Genomic DNA, 22746 nt, shown 5'->3' on the forward strand with positions numbered 1-22746 from the left:
GTCCTCAATTTAAAACCACCAGCGAGCTTTCTACACCCATAAAGACACACACACACACACAAAATGCAGTCTCGGAAGCTGCCGGGGCATTTCTACTGTGCTCTTTGGGTTGCTAGGAGTTGGTACTGACTTGATAGGAATGAGTTGGTTGGTCCTTCTCCATCCGACATGTCACCCAAGAGGATCTCCTGAATCTCTCCTCCCTCCCGTCCTCCTCCAACTCTGGTTCCAAAAAACATGCTGTTAGTCGCCACTGGGCCAGCTCTAGTGCATGGCATGGCAACCACCTGTGCCAAAGGAGGAAGCGCCGCCCGCTCCTGCACCATTCACCTCCATCCCTGGTGTGGGCACCGTGCACGAGGGACTTCCAACCTCAGGGTCCCAGCTGCCAGGTCTCTCCTGGGCAGTATTCTACTGTCATTCACGAGGGCTCCACTGGTTATTTCAGAAATAGATTACCAGATCTTTCTTACTAGTCTGTCTCAGTCTGGAAGCTCTGTTGAAACCTGCTCACCATGGATGGCCCTGCTGGTCTTTGAAATACTGATGGAACCGTCGAGCTACCACAGTGTGACGCACTGACGTTCCATGTCAAAAAATCCTATAGTACCCTGGTCTTGTTTCTGGGACTCATGACATCTTTCCAAATATATGAAGTCAAGGGGCAAGCTCCTTGGGTCAGAGCCCCCCACCTCCCTTTCCTGCTCACACTCCTGCTCCTGGCCCAGCACCAGGCACACACCGGACACCGAGTGCCGACCTGCCGCATGGAGAATGGCTCTTCTCCCGGTGCCGCTCACCCCTCAGGTCCCCACCAACACCAAAAAGAGCGTGTAATGGGTGATTCTGCGGCTGATTTTTATGTTCCTGTTGTTTCAATTAGGAGCCCTGCTGGTGCAGTGGTTACACGCTGGGCTGCGATCCACTTGGTCGGCAGTTCGAAACCACCAGCAGTTCCAAGGGAGAAACACTGGGCTTTCTACACCGGCAAACAAAGGGTTCCAGTCTCAGAAACCTATGAGGTAGCACCGACTCGACGGTATTGAGTTTAGGGTTGACTGTTGCAATGAATTTGAAGAGTGCTGTAAAAAAAGCTTCATGAGCTTTACTGTTTACAGTGTCTACTTTGATTTTGAACTTGTTTTGCATTGCTGGGCCAGCGAACAGGATCTCTGCATTTTCTTTAAATGTTAAGCTTGCCTAGCCTGCCGGCGGGCCACTCACATGGGACATTCCTGTTTGTCGGATATAATTCTCAGTATATAACTAGCAACTGCTCATCATTTCATTTCCACAAAACGTCACAGCCATTGTTGTACACCATCGGTTCATTAGGTTGTACAGCCATTGTTGTACACCATCGGTTCATTAGGACTCACAGCCAGCCTGCTGGGCCACGTGGAAGGATCCCAGTTTCCCAGGTGCCAGCTTCACGGGGGCTGATGGTCAGATAGGATCAACTGGAGGGTTTGACCCACAGACCTTTGGGCTAGCAGTCTAGTGCCTAAGCACTGAGCCATCAAGCCTCATTTCCCCCCAGATTACTTTTTATCTGTATTATCTGTCAAGGAAGGTGATGAAAAATGTCAGACTCCCTATTGATTTCCCTCCCTGTCAATTATTACCTGCACCTTCCATTTGTGGGTGTTTTGGTTTCCAGTGTTGTTCTAATAGTAGGCCCGGTTTACATTTCTCTTCTTTAGATGGTTACGAAGGAAACTTCGCTCTCTCTCATGGCTCTATGTCAAGCATACTCCACGATGCTTGACGGTCACTGGCTCCTGTTTTTCTGCATCCATCTGCAGTCCAGGGCATGGACCACATGTCGTGGCTGGGTCTGGTTGCTTCCTGTGCCTTTCTCACAAACCGCGCAGGTGTGCCTCTGTCAGGGGCCTCCAACCTGTGGGGTTCAGGAGCCTCCTGGGAGGAAGGGCCCGCCTTTGGTTCCTATTCACGTGCACAGAGGTTCCGGGGACTAGGAAGCAGAGGCTGGGATGCCTCCACTGCTCCAAATCCTCAGGTGTGGCCGGTGGGGTGGGAGCTCAGGCCCCACTGCCGCCCCTCGGGTGCTCAGACACCACCTGGCCATGATCTTCTGTGGCTCCCAGGCTTTAAGCATTTGTGTTGGCAGCTGTCTGCGCTCAGTCCCTCCTCCTCCGTTCCTGACCTGTCTCTCCTTGACTACAGAGTGTGGCTGCAGCCATGGGGGAGGCAGAGTTGTGTGACGGGCGGCTGCCCCATCCTGCTTCCTTAGGTCACTCACTGTGCAGCTTCCCGGGTCCCGAGGGCGGCCTCAGGGGACAGACTCACCCGGCTCTTAAGTCTGTCACTCAGACAACCCCTCTGACCCCAGGGAATGAGGTGTCTCGCGCTCCGATTGGGCCCTCTGTTGTTCCCTTGGGCACAGCTGTGATCAGGTGCCCACTGGCCTTGTGGACGCGGCCCGGCCAGGGAAAGCAGGACTTCCCGGGGCTCCAGGAGGAGGAGGAGAGTCTTACCTCAAACTGGATCAGCAGCGTCCCGCTTTGCAGGCCTTTCCTCAGCTGTTCCATGGCTCCCTCTAGCGTGTCCCCACCCTCCGTGCACGCAGGGAGAATGGTCTCGGGGAAGAGCTGACTCAGTTCGTCTTCAGACTTGAGGTCAGCCAGTGAGTAGACATCTGCAAAGGACAAGGCACGCGAGTCTGGCTCGTGGGACAGCAGCCTCGAGGACTGGAGCGTGCTCCTGCAAAGAGTTTGCGCTTGCGACACCTGCGCGCGCCAGCATCTTATTAGACGATCCCACCAAAGACACCGCTTCTCGTTGAATGATTGAATGCGTGCTAAAGACACAAAGTGACAGGTGGATCCTGCCGGCTGGTTTGGGACGGTGGTTTGGGGCACAGGGAAGGGAGAGGGCGAAGACTGTTTAAAGAAAATCTGTTTTACCTCTTGGCTCTCTCTGACAGGGCTGTCCTAGCCGCCACCCCAGCCCCTACGTGGGCCCCTTAGCATCTGCTCCTTAAAAGGGCTATTTCCCAGGGCATCCGTGGGACGTCTGATGGCCTCTCCGAGCCTCATCGGGATCTGAGCGTTCAATTTCCCCGTGGGAGGCTCTCCAGTGAACACCTCTGAGCCTCAACTCAACTTCACATCAAACTCAGTGAGGGTGGGAACCAACACGGAGACCCTGTGCACCTGCCCTCCAGGGTGCTCACCCAATGCCTGCCTGTCTCCTCTCCCTTCCTTCTCCTACTTCCCAAACTGGAACCTCTGGGAGGATAGCGCGACGTTTTTCCTTTCCGCTCAGCAAGGGAAGGCCCTCCCTTGCTCAAGTACCTTCAATGGCTCCCTACTGCCCTCAGGACACCGCGGAAGAAGGGAAACGAACACCAGGCTGAACGGACTTCTTCCGGCCGTTCTCAATCAGTTGTCCTCACATCCACGTGACACTCTGACTCAGTTTCCTCAGGGAAGTGACTCTCAGGGCTGGCCCTGTGCCCAAAGTGACCGCCTCTGCTGGTCACGGTGGGAGATGGGATTTCCCACGTGTCGGACAGAGCTTGGGGGCCTCACTCCTCCCAGAGCACCGTGGTTCTCAGACGAGCGTGGGCTCTTCTGCGGCTGCCTCTGTGATTCCTGTGCTAGCCGCTACTCTCTCTGCTAGGGCTCCCTTATCAGGGCTTCTTCAAATCAACTCACTGTTTGCTTAAAGTCATCTTGCTAGTAGCCCAGTGGCATCATCCTTTCAGCTCTACCAGCTCTACCCAGCACGGTCACTCCAGGCCAGAATGGCCTCCCTGCCTCGCCGGTGCTGTCCTGCAGACTCAAGAGACTCCCAGTGGTCACCGGGTGTGTTCATGTCTAAGAAGTGGGTACCTCCCAGCCGTTAGTATCCCCCCAGCCTTACAAATCGGAGACCTTACCAGTCACTCAGCAGCGGGACACCTCAACCCCTCTGTGACTAGGTTTTTTCCCCCCAAACCCCATTGCTGTCAGGTCAATTCAGACCCACAGTGACTCTGCAGGACAGCGTACAACTGCCCCATAGAGTTTTCAGAGCTGTCAATCTTTGAAGGAACACAAACTTATCTCTTTCCTAAGAAGCAACTAGTGGGTTTGAACCACTAACTGTGCGGTGAGCACCTCACCCTACTGTACCACCAGGGCTCCTTTAGGGAAGAACTGAAGAACACAGGTGAGTGACCCTGCCAGCCCCTGAAGGTATGCCACTGACACCCCCCAAGGCATCTGCTGCATGCTGAGCCCGGAGTGCAGGCTTCCCAGCGCTGGGGAGGTGGATGGGCGTGGGGCAGGATGCACACAGGTCAGTCAGAGCCTCACGGAGGGGGTGGTCCCAGAGCTGACTCCACTGGCAACAGACAGCAAGCATGAGCTCCCGGTAATGGGCTGTGTCTATGCTGAGGCCCAGAACACCCAGCCTCAGGGAGCGAGCAGGGCAGGCATGCCCCACGTACCGGCAATAGTGTACAGCTAGCCTCTGATCTCATAACAGTGACAGCAGCCAGTCACAGTTGGGGCGGAGCGTGTCCTTCGATTGGCTCCCCTGCCTCTGGAGGCATTCTGGGTGCGGTTGAGCACCAGGATGACTTCACACCCATCATTCCTGAGTTCCCTCATCTCACACCTGAGGAACTAGAAGCCTAGCCAGAACTTTCCGGAACTCCCTCACCCTGTATGAGGCGGCGAGGCGGTGACGGGCCAGGCGGCTCTTGTGACTGCCTTCTGAACAGCCCCAGATCTGCAGGGCCAGGCTGCTCCGACCCTATGACTGGGCCAGGCCGGTTCCAGGAGGTGGCGGGTGCTGACAAGCCAGGGCTGGCCACAGGGGTCTGGGGGCCAAGTCGGCAAAGAGTTCTAAAATTTCACGTGAGTAGCCAGACATCCAAGTGTTTATGTCGAAATTGTTGATCTTAAGTGTTGGTGACAGATCCAACATGTTGAAAACACAGAATGAGTGCCAGCTAAAGCCAGCTCTCTCTCTCTCTCTCTCACACACACACACTCCGCCGTTACCTTTCCTCCTGATGACCAGCGCCAGCTCCCTCGTGTGGGACTCCCTACTGGCCTTGATGAACATCACCACCTGGTCATGGGTGTGTTCCGAGATGTCCCGGCCATTGATCAGCACAATTTGATCCCCTTCATTCAGCTTTGGAATGCAGGTATCTGCCTGTGTGGAGGGCAGGGGGGGTGGCCTCGGTTACCATAGCGTCATCCCCGTGGGGAGCCCGCTGCCATGCTCTGGTCCCAGACACTGGAGACCGCGCTGGAGGCCCTGCTCTCCCTCGGGCCTCGCTGCCGTTATTTTTATTGCTGCTGTGGGGTGAAGGGGGTAGCTGGCCGCGGGACCGTGCAGAATCACCGCTCAGACTGCCAGCAGGGAAGGTCTCAGTGAGTCGTTCTCACTGCAGTCACGCCTGTTGCTTCCCCGGCTTGTGTTTCTGGAGGCATCCCTGGGACATGAGCTGCCCATGATAGTGCCTCCACCTACTGAACTCACAGAGGCCTCAAGCAGTAAGAAAAATGAACCCCCTGCTTTGAGCCCCTGGAGACCCCAAGGAGGCACCCAAGCCCACTGCCCGGAAGTCGATGCCAACTCTGGGCAACCTGACCGGGTGGAGCAGAGCTGCCCCACAGGGTCTCCTAGGCTTTGCAGCCAAGTGAAACCATTGGGTTGATTCAGGAGCCTACAGGACAGAGGAGAGCCGCCCCACGGGTGTGCCAGGCCGTCAAGCTGGACAGAAGCAGACCGCCTCCTCTCGCTCCTCAGAGCAGCTCTGGGTTCCAGACACCAGGCTCTCTCTAGTCACCCGGCTTCTTCTGAGGAGGCGCTGCGCCTCTTGGAGGTGCTCATGCTTTAGATGTACACAGAGACGTGAGGGTGGGGGAGTAGGGATGGTGGGGTGCCCACAGACAGGGCTCATGTCCCACGCAGAGTGGGCAGGCCCCAACTTTCTTCTCTTGATCCGCTCGCCCCAAACCAAGGGGCACGCATGTCACCCGGGGGTGGGGGCTTGTTGAGAAGCTGAGTGGGTGGGTCCGGAATGGGCTCAAGAGTCTGCATTTGTCACAAGCACCAAGGCCAGGTGCAGCACCAGGCAGGTCCCAGGAAACACAGCATCCTGCCCCTTCCGCCCGGTCTGCTGCTGGCAGCAGAGGCAGGATCCAGGAGGCTGTGTGGTGGCAAGGGCAGTGACGACGGCCATGTCTACTTACAGGGGACTCTGGGTTTATCCTGGACACCACAAGAGGCATCTTCTGATCCACTCCTCCCTGGGGAACGCATAGCAAACATGAACAACACTGCAATTCACAACGACACAGAAGCACCGACATCAGCCGAGCGGCTCCTCCCTGCATGCCCGCAAGAGACGCTGGCCCGCTGCCTCGTCCTCATCACTCGATCCACCTGCCAGAAGCATGGCCAGGCAGGCTGCAGCAGTGTGGAGTCGGCTCTGAAGCCTTGCCCCTTGCCCCTCAGATGCTCCGCACTAGGGGTGCCAGTCGCGAGCACCAGGCCCCTGGCTAACGTGCAAATACCCCAGGGAAGGCCCCCAAGTGCCGCACCTTCTACGTGCTGCTAGACAAGGAGCTTTCCCGGGGAGGGCAGGTCCTTGGGAAAAGCTTCCCCACCCACCCCTCCGAGGGAAGGTCTTTAGCTGGGATTTCTGGGCACTGTGAGCAGTGGCAGCTTGGGGATGGGCAACCCCAGACCAACAGCCCTTGAGCAGGAGTGTCCGTCCGCTTTTTCTGCAGCGGGCCGGCTCATCTGTCAGTCTGTATTGTAGGTCAGAGGCCTTGTTAGCCAAGCACTTTGGCCCCTGTGGTGCAAGAGCAGCCACGATGAGAGTACCTGTCAATGGATGAGTGCAGCTGTGTCCCGAGAACACCTGGCTGCATTCTACAGAGAGCGCTGAGCCCGAGAGCATGCCAAGGGGGGAGGTGACGGGGACAGCAGCTTTAGCTGTGTTGCGGGCTCTCAAGTCTGTTGGGTTAGAGTAAGCCATCTTCGGGGGCTGAGCTGCTGGCTAACAGTGTACCTAGCCTCCCTAAGCCTCCGTAGTCATCTGGAAAGTGGGCCTACAAATACTGATGTCACAGTATATTAGAAGGTGTCGGCGGCAAGGAGACAGAAAGCAAGTACCTCTGTAGGGGACCAGGCACTGAGCCACCCCCGGGATGAGGCAGCTGCCACAGCCACAGAACAGACCCCCGTTAGGAAGGGTGAGCCCACCGCCTTACGTAGCCTGCATGCGTGGCCCACTTCTAACGGAAAACAAGTCATCTAAAGACTGTTTCCAAGCACGAGGATTCCTGATCAACACACCTTAAGGTTGAAACCAAATCTCCCATCTTCGTCCGGTGTGATACGGATCAAGAGTAAGTAGCCGTTGTCGTCGTCATACTGGAAAACGCGGGAAGTGGTCAGTTACGACGCTGGTCTCTCTGGCTGAGGATGGTCCTGTTTTCCTCTTTGAGGGCCCCCCCCCCTGCGCTCACCATCTGCGGGCTCACCTTGTCGAAGTAGTACTGGCTGGAGTCCTCGGCGGAGCCCCCTGTGGTCACCCTGTTGTAGTCCTCCAAGAACTGCTGGTCGACGCCATCTGGAGAGCAGGAGCCTGGAGCATTTGAAGACGGAGACACAGAACTGGATGACTTCTGGGTCAGGCAGCTTTGTGCTGGGTTGCTCTCGGATAGACTCCTTCATCAAGGGGAAGGAGGACATGTTTCAATGACGGGCTTCATTTTTCATCAGCGCAAACATCACAGAGTGCTGGGCTTCGGCATCTCAAGGGTTGTCCAGCGTCCCCCCTCCCCTATAATAAAAACCTTAGAGGGCCCAAAGTTCAACCACAGGGCTGTACATTGGCCTCCCTTCCCCTTGCCCGGCCGGCCGCAGCATCATCACCTGTGGTTTGGGGGGAAGGGCAGGGAGGAGGCAAGCTGTAGGCTCATCTCCCTTTCCTTTGCATCCGAGGGGCAGCAGAGGCGTGTGTCCAGCGACAGGTGGTTTAACTACTGACCTGGGCTCTGCCAGGTATGTTCCACCAGGTGCCCGTGTTGCTGTGCCTTCGGGAACCTTTTTCTTCCCCCCTCATTCCTGCTGATAGCCCTGCGGTCTAGGCTCTCAGCTAAGCAAAGGACATGTGGCTACTATACTTGCTCGGAACCGTCTGTAGCCTTCCTCCTTTGGGTTTCCTGCCTGCCCGTGGGCACTTGCTCCCACGGAGACCATGTCGTCTTTGCCTTCATCTAAGCCATCAACCAGGGGCTGGGGATTTGATCCCGACTCGTGGCAACCCCGTCGGTGTAGAACTGTGCTCCACAGGGGGTTGGACAGTCAGTATTTCAAAAGACCAGGGAGGGGGATTACGAAAGCCAAACAAAAATGCTTGTGGGAAAATGGGCCAGTGAGGTAACGGGATCATTCCGTGAACTTCTGGAAGTTCCCTCAGAGACCTTTAGGCCTCTCTTCCCAGGAACCTCTCTCTGTGTGGTCTTGGATTGGGGATCCTTTGGTTAGCAGCTCTGTGTGTGAATTGTTTGTTCCCTCAAGGGAGCCCCTTCTACTCTATGGTGTTGTCACGTTAGGTGCCGTTGGGTGGGTTTCGAAGCACAGGGACCCCCAGATAGCGGCCCGGTCCCTGGCCACCCTCACTGTCTTCCGGACGTCTGAGCCGTGCTATGAATTAGTGCTACACCGCCCAACACGGGAGCTATCGGTCATTTTAAATAATCACATCACACGGCTAGCTCTCCGGCCACATCTGCCACATTTCGGATGCTCAATTGCCGCATGTGGCTTGTGGCACCCGTACTAGACACTTGGGGCAGGATGCTCCCATCAGCCCAGAGAGTTCCACTGTATGGCGCCGTCTTAGACCATCATGGCCATCAGACCCCCGCAGAGCTCTGCAGCCACCTGGTCCAGCTCCATTCACAGCTGAGGAAACGGAGGCATGTCCAAGCTCCCAGACCCCTTCACTGAAGGGGTAGGAGCCCGACGGACGTGTGCTCCGGAACACCTCTGCCCCATCTGGGCCCCCCTAAGTCTGCTCCTAAGACTGCCCACCCCCTGCCTCTAAGCCCACAAACTCACTGCCGTGGAGCAAGTCGAGGAGCCCTGGTGGGGTGCCAGGTTCTGTGCTCAGCTGACAACCACAATGTTACCGGTTCAAACCCACTAGCCACTTATACGAAGGACACACCTTACTGGTTAACAAAGATAGACACATAGCTATAAGCAAGAATAGTTTGGCTTTAAGGTCTGAACGTTGCTAAAGGCTGCAATGCTCAACTATGAGAGAGAGGGTGTTTGGGATGCAAAGAGATTTCCGTGAGAGGGTATTCTGGAGCGAGTGGGACATTTTCAGATGGGAAATAAGACTTTAATTTACTTAAAAGGATACTTTAAAAAACGTCCTCCAAGTTCGACAACTGGAGCAATTTGTTGTTTACAAGGGCGCCGCCTAGTGGCAGAGGGGCCTGAACCTTTCATAGTTGCAAGCAGCACCTGCAGGCTCTGACAGGGGCGCTACTTGTGGCCAAAGGAGTCTCAGTCCTTGGAACGTTTGGAAGAAGGCGAAGGGAGTCAGTGTGGGGAAGGGTGAGTGGCATTTAAACAAGGATGCAAGTGAACAAAGTAGATGGAAATAGACTTCACTATATTATAGTGAAATACAATTTCACTATAATTGTAATATTAAAGAATTTGGGTAGATTGATTATACAATTGTAAAAACAAAAATTTTAAACCGTGCACAGTACCTTGAATTTGTGGGTTTCATCATCTCAGGCTTTAAAGTCTTTTCATTTGTCAATAAAGAAGTCAATGGTCTAGGTGAGACAGCCCCCCCACAGTACTAAAGGGAATATACACCAGGCCCTTATATACCCACACGTCCTTTCTACATAAAGGTTACTTTGGGATGGCTGTCCTTGCTGCTCAGTGTGGTGGACGGACAGGCCGACGAGGAAGACATCAACTAAGGCGGAGCAATAAGAAGGCGGCAAAGACAAGGGGGGCAGTTCAAAGCCACTGCCCCTGGTTGAGCAAGAGACAATGGTGGCGAACCTGGGAGCTAAGGAAGAGATGCTTTCAAGAAGGAATTAGCAAGATGACATGGGAGATGAGGGAGGCGAGTCAAGAATGGCTGAGGTTGAAGGAGCAGCCAAGGATGGCTGACGTGTCCCAACAGGTGCAAACCGGATCCCATTCAAAGGGTGGTCCCACTGGCGGAGATGGAGGAGGAGCCGGAGGCTGGACATGAAGAAGGGACCTGGATGCTGGGTCATGCTTGGGTTGAGTTTGGGCTTAAGGTATATCTGTCCGTTGCTCACATGCCAGTGGGCCCCAACCAAGTAGAAATATAGACAGGTTTAAGAGACACAACACGTACAAACTCTTATTGCAATTCCCCCCGGCTGCTGGCCTCTGCGGGAGATGCCCAGATGGCGTAGGAGTGCTCTCCCACAAGCAGCTCAGGAAGCCACTGGGGCACAGCAGAGGCTGGTGACTGAGTGTGAGAAGGGATGGGGGTGGCTGAGGCGCCGGAGTCGTTTCATCACGACCAGGTCGGCAGGTGGGACTGGACACAGGCTGCATTCGCCTTGTTCTTGCAGCCGGGCGTTTTGGATGGGTGATGCTCACGCTGGCCCAGCATCCCAAGGAGACTTCCGCACAGCTAGGGAACAACACTGGACAACTGAGCGATACGGAATCGGCTGCCATACTGGACGGGAGCCCTTTGTCACTGGCAGTGTTCCTGGGCCCTGGGTTATCAGCATAATAATTGGATAAGGATAAGGAGGATGCCCAGGGAACCTCCTCCACCGTCAGGGTTGAAGAAGGGGGTCCCCAAGGCTCCTTCTGAGGAAGGACAGCAGCGACAGCTGCTCCCAATCTCATGGAACAAGGCAGGCTCTGGATTAAGGGGCAAACAAATTAGCAACTAAGGAGTTATTAGGCAGGATGATTTGAAGCCCCAACACTCCCCCGGAGGGGACCCACCAAAACCGTGACCAGAAGTGACTTCCAGGTACAATCCTTATCTGTCCTCAGAGTTGCTTCCTCTAGTTTTTGCTCTGCCAGTTTTTTATTTCTTCTTAAGAGGACTCCTCCCCGCCACCCTCTCCACCCCATGCTTTCCCTAGGCCCGGGATGGTGGGGGCTGCCTTGCAATGGAGGAAGCTTTTTTCTCCGTAGGATTTGGTCTTGGGTCTGAAGGGAGAAAAGGAACCAAGCGGATGCCAGAGCCATAGAAGTCACCAAAGAAGACGGCCTACTTTGGGCACAAAGCAAGCTGCCAAGGCCTCAGAACTATAATCATAAACGTGGCTGCGCTGCTATAAATATGAGCCGAGCCGGCGAGTGACTCATGCACTGCGATCCTCTTCAGAATGCCACTCTGGTTCAGAGCCAGGCCTGTGTTCTTCCTTCCTCCCTTCTTTCAGAGATGGGCACAGAACATTACACTGAGTGCTTCTAAAAGGAGTGCCCCCCCCACCCCGCCCTCTCCAGATTATGCATCTGATTTCTCTGACATTTCTTTTAGCCTCTTCACACAAATCTGCTGTAGAAAACATGTCAAACATTTCTTAAACATTTTGCAAATATGCGCTCGAGACCCAGCACAGGCTTCCCTGCCGAGCAAAGACAAGTTTCCTTCTTTCGTGCCTCGGGCAGCGGTGGGGACCCAGGCTCTCAGGGAGAGGCTGGCCTGCCCAGGAAGACCCAGCAGGAGGAGGCTTCTCTGCAGGCAGGAAGAGGCCCCACCAGCTGGCGTGGTCAGGATGCCAGCCTCCGAGCTGTGCTCCCCACTTGCAAAGCACAGATGTGTGTTCCCTGGCCAGGCTGCGCCAGGTCATGCTGTGAGATGTCTATTGTCAATGCACCTGGCGAAGCCATGGCGAGGAAGGGCATGCCTAGAGATCTCCGTTAAGGACTATTTTAGCTGCAGAGTAAAATGTGCCCCAGGGAGACACATTTTCACAGAGGCGTTCCAAATGGAAATCAATGTTTGCTGCTGTGGAGGGGCCGGGTGGGTCAGGCCGGGCCAGAGCTCCCTTACACAGAACCTGAGGAAGAAGTCCATTTTCAATGTGATCTAATTTTAACCCGTTTCAATGTAAACAATCTCACGTGGCTGGAAGCTCAGGCACGGAAGTCTGGGAAGCACCGTCATCCCCTGCTGCAGCTGCAGAGCACAGGGTGGGGGAGTCCCCAGATGTAGGAGACAGGCAAGTAACTAGGCTTCTCAAGCCCTCCAATTCCTAAACCTTTCTTCCAAAAGTGCCTGAGCCTCACGCTGTGACAGCGCCACTCTAAGGGCGGCTCAGGTACTGCCTACCCAGCTGACCTGGTGGCTTGAACGAGGCTTGGGCTTCAAACTCCCTTCCGTGCTCCCTCTAGGGCCAGCAGTGGGGGGTTGAAAGGGTGTACTGCTGGGAGTACAGAGGGAGGCACTCCTTGACTCCCGACTCACTGCAAGGAGTCCATTCTGACTCCTGGCGAGCCTACAGGCAGGGTAGAACCGCCCCGGTGGGTTTCTGAGACTATAATACTTTACAGGAGGAGAAAGCGTCATCTTTCTCCCTCGGAGCGGATGGTAGTTTTGAACTGGTGACCTTGTGCTTAGCAGCCCAATGTGTCATCAGGTCTCCTATAATAGGCCCATAAAACCAGTGGCCATCAATTGACTCTGCGCCATGGTGACCCCACACGTGTCAGAGTAGAACTCCGCCCCACATGGCTTTTCGACGGCTGATTTATTAGAGATAGATCGTTAGGCCTTCTTGTGAGCCTCTGAGTGAACTGCAGCCACCAAGCCTTTGACTGGCAGTCAAAAGCCTAACCAACTGCAGCCCCACTCCCTCTTCCAGGTCCAAGGGACTCCGGGATGTCCATGCATCACTGGAAAGACACATCTATCCTCTACTGGGCCTCAGGGCTCTCCGAAGTCAGTCAGCCCAGACTGGGCGGTGGGTGGGGTGAGGTGGGGGCTGGAACTGCCCATCCTGCAAGCTAGCTTATGCTCCCAACTCCCACACACGCTGTTTCCTTTTGAGAAATGTCCTTTCACTTGCAGGCATGCCGGGCCCTGAGTCCAGACACGTGTGGTCTGTGGTACTTCCTGCAATGTCTGATTCTGTGCTGGTCAACGGGGCAGCCACGGGCCACAGGTAGAGGCCGGCGTCATTGAGAAATGGAATTTTAACATCTAACTCTAAGGAATCAAAGTTTGAATCGCCAGGCCTGGCTAGAGGAGACTGTGCTAGGTAGGGAGGGCCCTGAGGCCCTACCATTGCGTTCGGTGTGTGCTGACCAGAGTGGGAAGGCTAGTCATCAGAGACGAGCGAGGGAGGTCTTTCGGCCTACCTCTTTCCCCCGCAGGACAGAGCCTAGACACACAGTGGCTTTCGTCTCCACCCTTGCTTTGTGTAACCGGGGGCGTTCAGAACACAGTGGTGCTGGAAGCCATAGTTGCGGTGGTTGGGGACACAGTGGGGCTAGTAAACTCACACCCCAGAGGGAAGGGAGATTTGCAGTTCACCTGTAAATGCCGCCAGGATGAGCAAGCTGTGTTTCATGCTTTAAGCCCAGGAACTGGAGTGACCGGCGCTGACAGGTGAAATACTGTGCCAGCATTCTTACTCACCGTCTGCTCTTAGGGAGGCATTGTGTCTATATTTGGGACCAAGTGTGGGACTTGACAGACTGGGTACACAATGAGTACTACTAGTTGCAACCTTATTTAAAAACACATTTTGGCTTATACTGTCAACATATTTATGATCTCTACCTCGTCTGCTTTGGATGAAACTCAAGATAGCTCATCCTTAAAGGTACTCAAGGGCTCTGAGGTAGGGGAGAACTGGATTTGGTAAAACGTAAGGAAACATAAAGGCAAACAAAGAGACGAGACTGCATCAGGAGCGGGGCTCCGAGAAGCCGATGCAGTGAGCTTGACATGCAGTTCTGGGTCCCCTGGTGATGCCGGCCAAAGAAAGAACTGGCAGATGAGACACATCTTACCGCAGGATCAGAGCAAAACCCTCCGCCAGAGAGACAGATCCCCCCTGGCCTTGAGCAGAGCCATTTGTCATCCAGGGAAAGAAGAGAGGGGACACTAAAGAATGGAATGCAAACGGTCCTTGGCAAATTTCAAACCAAGGCAGAAGTGACGTTCTAGAAATGCTCTCCCGCTTAAAAAAAAAGAAGAAGAAGAAGAAGAAAGAAAATGCCGCATGGGTACACTGATTCCGAGAAGCTTACTGAGGAGACAGGTGAGAGCTGCAGAGCCCTGAAATGCCACAGACCCTTGAGAAATGACAGAGTCAACATGGCCCTAGAGCCAGAGCTCTCCAATACGAGACCCAGGCTGAGGAGCCGACCACCCGAGAGATTCGCAAGAAGCTGCTCTTGTCTGTAGGCAAACAAAGTCCATGCGCTGGACACCGGGCGCACAGGCTGTCTCCAGGAGGGACGTGGGGTCTGGCTGTGCGCTGACCCTGGCAGAGCTACGGGGCCAGCCAGAGGCAAGCCCGGGCCCTTGATGCCTCTCTGAGGGGACCTGGGTCTGCCAAAGTCCCCCGAGCCAAAGCAGCGGACACACAGACAGACAACTGCGCGAGCCCCTTACTCTCGGTGGGGGCTTCGGTCCTGGGAGGCCTCGCAGTCGCTGTCCTTTGGGGACAGGGAGCCCTTGTATGTGTAGAAGACGTCTTCTGTCTCCGTAACGTACGTCATCTCGTGGGCGAGGTTGTCTGCCGAAGAGTGCCGTGGCTTGCGAAGCTCGTGCCGGAGCCGGGGGCTTCGCCTGGGGGCGGGTGGCATGGAAACAGAAGCAAACGCCGTGTAAAATGTCTTACAACAGCCGCCGGGAGCCCTGGTGGCGCAGTGGTGACGCGTTGGGCTGCGATCTGCCCGATGACTGTGGACAGTTGGAAACCACCAGCCGCTCCGCAGGAGGAAGTCTGGGCTTTCTACTCCCGTCAACAGTTACAGGCTCAGAAAACCCACCGGGGGCCGAGACAAGTCAGCCTTGTCATGGTAGTGAGTTTGGTTTGGGGGGAAGACATCAGTCGCCTAACTTTGCAACTTCATAGTTCTCAGAATGACCTGACCTGACTGCCCCTGTCAGAGCCCCGAGCTGGTGAAGCCCTGGCCACACGAGGAGCAGAGCTCAGGAAAGGCGATGCCACCCGTCAGGTGAGGTGGCCCCTGAACGGCAGTGCCAGCGCGACAGGCGGGCAGGGCTGACGGGTGTGCGCCCTCGGGGAAGTGGAAGCGTGTGGGTCTGGAGTGAGTTCTTCCGGGAAGACTCAAGCTCTCAAGACACAGATGGCCCTGCTGACTGCTGGTCAGACAGTGTGCCTGAGCCACTCGCCGTGTAAATACAGGGCTCAGGTGCCACTGACAAAACCCCATCTCTATTTCAACCACCACTCTTCATGCGCATCTCCCCTACACCAGAGAGAATGTTTGCGTGCTTTGAAACAACGCTTTTTAACCAGAGTGATACTGGTTCTTAGCCACCCCAAGGACAGAGGAGAGCTCCCCCCGAGGGTTTCCGAGGTGGACAATCTTTGCAGAAGGAGACGGGCACATCTCCCTCTCTTGGAGGGGCTGCTGGGTTTGAACAAGCCAATGGCAGCAGTAGCCACGTGACCTCAGACACAGCATGTCCCTTCTCTGGGCCTCAGCTGTCCCTACCTGCTCCGGAGAATTCAGCAAGACTCTGGGGTCACCTGGGGCAGTCCCTGGGTGGTGGCTCCTCCACATTCTCCTTCCCCTTTCTGTTTCTACCTTCCCTTGTTTGTTATCTGTCTTCTGGGCCTGAGTAATTGCTATCATTCCACCCGGGCCCAGGAATCAATACCACCGTGTCTAAGGCAGCCGAAGAGAGGCGCTCCTGGTTCTCCAGGGGGGACCTATAATTAGCGCCACTGCGCCAGGCTGTGAGTGTGGCACCAGCTCAGCCGCCGCTCTCCTGGTTCCTGTCCTGGGGCCTACGCTTTGGGCTCCTGGCATGGCTGTTTAAGATATTTCCAGAAGAACGAAGCTGCTGTCTGAGAGTATAATTTCACCACTTCAGGATGAGGTGTCTAAATTTTGGGAACCGAAACACATGCCAATTCAGCCTTGTCATATTTCAGCACTGTAAATGCCACCACCTTCCCCAACAGGGGCCCTGGGCCCAGTACAGAGTCTGGGCACCGCTGTCCTGAGCGCCTCTCTCCTCTCTTCACTGCGCTCAGTGTCCCTTTGTCCCTGGGAGCTGCTGCCTGGGGACCTGCAGGCCCAGCCTTTCTATGATGTGACAACCCAAACGCCCCACTTTCCCTGCAGTGTGGAGCTGGGGCCAGGTTTCCCCTTCTCCCAAGGCCTGGCCTTTCCCAGAGGCACGCAGGGAAATGGCCTCGCGCGGGGAGCAGCATAGTGAAAGAATGATAATCATGTCACTTGAAGCTTTTTCACAGCTTTTACGATAACCCTTGCACATTACTATGTCAGTTCTATATGCGGGGAAGCTGAGACCAGAGGGGAGGAGAGAAACTTGGGAGTTTACACGAGAGCCCAAATCTGAATCTGGTGTTTCAGCTGCAGCCCGGTGTCCTTCCTACTCTGCCAAACTGCCACATTCTGCCTGCGAGCCGGGCCCATGGACATAACAGTTGGCAGGTGGCCGCCCCCTGTGTCCATCTGCTACTGCCGCTGAGGGTCCCACGGCCCTCTTCGTGGGCCTTCATCCTGCCCCTTTTTGAGTTTGTCCTGAAGCTCCCCCCACCCCACCCCCGGGTCTGATGTCAGTAGGAACATCAAACGAAATGCAGCCCGTGTGCTTCTTGATCACAGGGCTTCTCGGGGCCTTTCCCAAACTCCTGTGCTCAGCTGCCCAGAGAGGGCAGTTCACCCCCACGCTGCAGTTCCCAGTCGAGCCCATCATCACGCCTCAGAAAAGGTTTGGGTGGACGGCGTGCAGCAGCCTACAATGCAAAGGTAAGCGCAGAGTATGGACTGCCTGCAGGCAGGCATGCAGGCCGCTGCATTCCCATCCTCAGGAGCGGCAGTGCTGACCAGTGAGCAGGGCAGGAGGAGGGGGACCTACCAGTTGGGAGTGATGGGCGGGGACCGAGAAGGCAGGCTCTTGGTTTCCAAATGCTCCACCGAGAGCGAGCTCCACGTGGCTGGGTTCCACACCATGCCGCCAATCACCTTTTTGCAATACTGGTTGCTGAGGGACCTGAAAAACCAGGGACAGGTTCACGTTCGCACCTTGCCGTGTTTCACCCGAAAGGGCCCGTGGCACAGGTGAAACCATCTACACAGGCGCCTTCCCGGACCAGCGTGCGGTTTCCCTGGGCGACACCAACCAAGGTCGGGCAGGAGAGAGAAGCAGGCCAACAGCGATGTCTGTCTGTCCCGGCTTTTATCCGGGACATGTCATCTCTATTCTGTCCTCACTCGTGCACGCAATACCACCGTGCTGCACTGGAAGGCACTTGGAATAATAAGAAACGAATTCAAGCAACTTCGGGGAAATCTTCCTTTGTCCCCTCTGGCACGAGCAGGTAAGCATCAGCTGTCCCCCTCGGTGTCTGGGCCAGTCAGTATACCGGTCACAGACCTATGCTATACACCAACGATGACTCTTTGAGAAAGGACCCAAGAATAAGTTTGGAAATTAGAGAAGTTTCTATTCAGGCTACATGCTTCGAGTGTGCTACTTGGAGGGTTACTTTGGAATCTTATGAGTAAGTAGAAACCTCAAATCTTAGCGAGCTAGAAAACCCAGAGAACCAGTCTTCTCTCAGAGAACGGCATTTGAAGCCAGATCAGAGTTAACGCTGTCCATTCTGGAATTCCTCACTTTTAAACGACGCTTCAGTGTTTTCGAAAAACCTTCTGCATATTGCCTTGTGGTCCCAAACCAACCAACATACAAAAAAGCCACAATGCAAGACAGCCAGGATCGCACACAGCGCTCTCGGGGTGCCAGCGCACTAACTGGCAGGATGACACACCGCCGCCTCCTGCTCACGATGCTCATGGCAGCATCGCCAAGGTGGGTCCTCTGAGACCGCTCTACCCCAGAGACCAGCCCAAACCACCACCTGCTTCGGGATTGGCTCTGACTCCTGGTGCCCCGTACTGCAGAGCAGGATTGCTTCACAGTTTGTTTGCTCAGCTGTGATTGATCGACGCACTGTCACGGCTTTCTTCTCGGGGGCACACTCACACACCTTTGCGTTAGCAGTTCAGCAGACACGATGGCTTCACCCAGGGATGACCTACCACTCACAGGGAGCAGGGGTCAGAGCAAGGGGAACGAGCTGGGTGGCTCCAAGGGTGTGTGCTACAGTTCCCCCTGCATTTTTCGAAAATCATTTCTTTTTTTTTTTTTAAAAAGCAAGGGGATGATTTAGACATTAGAAGAATAATTTGATACACAATTTCTGCTACATCTTATCTAACTTAGCAGGTTTTTTTGCAGTCAATAAAACAAGAAAGACAGGTAAAACATAAAGCACAAGGTTAGCTGGTATAGAGTCTCGGTACATTTCCATTCGCATCAAACGTAAGCACTTCTCTGTTCCTTTCTCTCACGGTTTGGGTGATTAACTACTTCGAATGCCATCTCCGCGGTATCACCCTATGAGTGAAGTGTCATAAGGAATGTGACTGGTACAAAGCAAACACTCAGACCCGCCACTCTGGCTACCAAGCTAATTATCTCCTCATGACGATAAGAGAGTTTGTCCCCAATGCCGTCTGACTCGGTGGCTAGTTGTCACTGGCTGATTTTGAGTTATGGTCACCCCAGGTGGCCGAGGGGGTGGTGTCCCCCATTGGGTTTTCTTGGCTGCAGCTTCGATGGAAGCAGATTGTCATGTTTCCACCCGTGAAGTCCACTGAGTAGGTGTGAGAAGCTAGACTTTGGTTAGCAGCCGAGCACTTCACTACTGCGCCAGCAAGGTTCTTTGTTAGACTCCCAAGCTCTTTCTTTCCACTCCTGGCCTCCTTCATACTTGTGTGTGGCTGTGCACTTACTTTCCCGTGAAACACACCGGGAGGGGCTGGCCCAGGGGCACGGCCCAGAGAGCCCAAGCGGTGCTGTCTGTGATGGCAGTGAGCCGTCGCCGCACACTGCCTGCACAGTGACCAGGGCCAGGCCAGCTGCCAGCCTCTGCACCTTCAGACTGGTCTTGCCCATGCCTCTGACACACTCACTTTTGGGAGTTCCTGGAGCCCAGCACCCAGTACTGAGACAGAACATTCTTTTCCTGAGGTAGCAGCTTCTTGGCCTGAAAGAACGTGTGGTGCTCCACGCAGGATTTCCATAAGGTTTTGCAAGAGCGGTAATTTAACATGTTGAAGGACACGATACGTTCCCTGGATTCCGTCTGGGAAGAAAAAACACAACCGCGACGTCATCTGTGAGGGTGTAGGAGCGAGGCCTTGCCTGCCTGCCATTATTCATGCCCTCACTGGGGACACGGAGGGAAGGTGCAACAGACGAGGCCCTGGCTTGCAAATCCTGTGGGCTCCAAACCGACTTTATAAGAAAACCCAAGAGAGGGATCAGTTCATCATGGCTGTTGTTGGGAGACTTAGGCCCATTCCCACGTTGACCCACCCCAGGTGGTGGAGCAGAACTTCCCCACGGGCCCTCTTGGTTACAACCTTCACCGAAGGAGACACTGGCCCTTTCTCCCTCGGAGACAATGGGTGGGCTCAACCAACTAACCTTGTGGTTAGCAGCTAACCCACTGCATCACCAGGGCTCCTTGAAGCCCACACCATATGGGCAAGGTGATTAATGGCCAATATCAATTCTTTAACATCATCAGTGGTCTTCATGAGCAAGTTTATTTCAAGTCTGCTTAAATTCCTAAGTTGGTTATATCTGAAATCATCAGATACAGGTTTTTTTTTTTTTTTAAGATTTAGCTCCGGGGAACTCGCTCTTGAAGAACTTAGCTTTTTCTCATCAGTCAACTCAAATCAAAACCCACAGTCATCAAGCTGATGCTGACTCATAGCGACAGAGTAGAACTGGGTTTCCATGGCTGCAAATCTTTATGAGAGCAGAGAGCCTCACCTTTCTCCCCAGGTGTGGCTGGTGGATTTGAACTGCTGATGACTCCACTACACCACAGGGCTCCTTTACAGCCCAGCAGGGGTCAGATAATCCTTTGAAGTCGGGGGGACATCAGGGAAAAAGCCCAGTTCTATTCTGATTCACAGGGGTCCCCACGAGTCGGCGCTGACTCAAAGGCAGGGAGGAGCGAGCGCGCTCCGACAGAGAGAACTGGACTTGGGCGCCTGGCGTTCTCTAAATGATGCATTTCCTTATCTGGCTAGACAGTGTTTGGGCCTTTCAGGACAGGTAGGACGACCGCCCCTGTGGGTTTCCGAGGCTGTACATCCTTAAGGGAGCAGAAAGCCTCGTCCGCCGCCAGTGCACAGGCTGCTGACCTAGCGGTTGACCTAGTGGTTAGGCACCAGGGTTCCTTTAAAGAATGAAGAGCTAAAGTGGCTCAAAAACACAAGGGACAAAGGAGGTGCGGCTGTCACTTACCTGTTTTTGCCGCTGATGTATAAAGAACTTTTTCCTCTTGAAAGAAATCTTCAGAATGTTCACCCTACACAAAGGCAAAAGGCCGAAAACGCATCAGTGACCAGCCAGGGTGGAGCTGTGACTTCTCAAGCCCTACCCTCTGGTCCAGTCATGGTGGCAGGGCCGCCCAGCCTCCTAGCATCGACTGGGATGTCGGAATGAGCAGCATCGCCGTCTTAGCTCAACAGCAAGCAGCACAATAAAGCTCGGTGCCACTAAGTGCCAGTGGACTAGACTCTAGCGTCTAAAGAGCAAGAAAGGAGCCACATACCCCACTTGCCGTCAGCCGCTTCTGGGTGGCTGGCATGCTGTGTGAGCTGGTGTGGACCTGGGCAGGTGGCTGAGGACAGCCATTGCAGCTGACAGCCTGGGGCTCCCATCCTTGCCCTGTCACTTCCTAGCTGTGTTAATAATTGGACAGCTACCCTGTACTGAACATCTTTTATGCACCAGGCTCCTGACTGGCAGCTTTACAAGCATCCCCCGGTGAAGCCTTGCAGCCATCATGAAAAGTCCCTCACCATGATACCCAGTTTTCAGACAAGGGCTTGGAGACTCAGCGATAGCCGCTAAGTGCCCAAGATCATTTAACTAAGAAGGTGTGACGCTCTGGCCTTGTATGACTGCAAAACCCATGTTCCCATAGCGTCATCAGGGCAGTGGGGAGAACACTGCCATTCTCAGACTCTGTCTAGAGACGGTTCAGGGGGGTTAGGATGAGAGTTCCCGGGAGAAGGTGGGTCCTCCGGGTTCAGTTCTGAAGCTGAAACCAAGACAGGGCTAACGTGTGGAACGAACTAACAAGAAGGGCACACTGCCACAACCAGAGCCTGTGCTGCTGATGACATACAGGGACGCTGGACACTAAATGAGGAGCCATGGTTATCAAGATGTCTAGACTGGCAAATGCGTTGGACTGCTGGACAAGTGAGTTTTACGAGTGACTGATGGAGAGTTGGTTCCGACTCACAGCAGCCCTGCGTGAGAACACAACGAAACATGGCTGGACCGGTGCCAGCTCAGAGCGAGGGCTGTGCCTGCTGTCGCAGCCACTGTGTTAACCTGTCTGTCGAGCGACTTCCTCTTTTTTGTTGCCCTTCTGGGAGACGGGAAGTTACTCTTTTGAGGGCCGAGTGAGTGTGTGGTCTGTAGGGACCCTTCGTAGCGAAGGTTACTTTCGGCCCTGCCTGGAGATGAAGAATATGCCGGGTCGTTCTTATGGGGGCGACCGTTAAGGGGTCTGTGGGTACGGACTGACTGTGGGAGAAGTTCGGGGTGCCCCTGCGGTTCAGTGGATTACCTGATTTAGCCCTTCTAGCGATAGTCTGCCATTCCCACCAAATGGCTTTGCAAATGTGGTGCTTGTGGCCCACCAAGGGGACTGGACAGCTGGCTAATAAGTACCCGGCAGTCTTGGCATGGAGCATATAAATGAGGTATATGAAACCAATGTAAAGATCGGTTTTGACATCTCGGTAGGTTTAAAATGAGCCATCTCAGGAACAAGGATGAAGAGCCAGAAGTAGGGCATGTCTTGAAGACCCAGGATCCCTGCCCCGAACCTCCTCCTCCATCCAGGACACAGAGCTCTTTGACCCCGCAGGGGCCGAGGCATGAGAAGCGGAGGGAGGACAGCAGAGCTAGGCGACTGGGCAGTGGGATGCCTGCTTGGGCTTTTGTCTGGGGAGCTAGGTTTGTGAACCCACAAGGGTAGGGCTGAGCATCTTGGGACTGAGGCTTAGGGCAGAGTGGAGTGCCCTTCTGGCATGGACCGGCAGAGTTGAAAGAACTTTGTAACCTTTGTTCAAGCAGGTCATGAGGTCCAGGACCTGGCTGTGCCTGTGAACATGGCTGGGAAGAGGCTGTCCTGATTGAAGAACTGTACCTTGAGCCTTCCTGATCCTGAATTGTAACCAGTTACTTCCCTCATAAGCCTGAGTATTCTCTGTAATCCTGTGTGGCTACTGCAGCACCTCAGTGACCCAGCAGAGAAGAGGAGTGCTCTGGAGGTCAGAATTGGTAAACCGGTTGAAGGGTGGGGGCAAGTCTAACTTCTGCTTCCTGGGGAGTTGGCATGGTGCAGCCGTTGCTATGATTTTGACTCTCCTCCACCTTGGGAC

At 54.6% G+C, this 22746-nt stretch overlaps 1 protein-coding gene across 1 annotated transcript in view; it reads right to left on the bottom strand.

Moving 5' to 3' along the window:
- Positions 1-22746, bottom strand: part of PTPN3 (protein tyrosine phosphatase non-receptor type 3) — a 152963-nt gene that overhangs the window by 23791 nt on the left and 106426 nt on the right. Inside the window, exons 10-18 of the mRNA XM_013006811.2 lie at positions 20588-20651; positions 19237-19409; positions 17114-17248; positions 14645-14821; positions 7518-7704; positions 7330-7407; positions 6219-6275; positions 5016-5172; positions 2499-2659 (exon numbers count right to left, since the gene is read on the bottom strand). Coding sequence (XP_012862265.2) covers positions 2499-2659; positions 5016-5172; positions 6219-6275; positions 7330-7407; positions 7518-7704; positions 14645-14821; positions 17114-17248; positions 19237-19409; positions 20588-20651 — 1189 coding nt within the window. The remainder of the gene's footprint in view (positions 1-2498; positions 2660-5015; positions 5173-6218; positions 6276-7329; positions 7408-7517; positions 7705-14644; positions 14822-17113; positions 17249-19236; positions 19410-20587; positions 20652-22746) is intronic.

Source organism: Echinops telfairi, unplaced genomic scaffold (assembly GCF_000313985.2).
Source record: "Echinops telfairi isolate 266 unplaced genomic scaffold, ASM31398v2 ScPeMD7_7410;HRSCAF=8448, whole genome shotgun sequence".
NCBI lineage: Eukaryota > Metazoa > Chordata > Mammalia > Afrosoricida > Tenrecidae > Echinops > Echinops telfairi.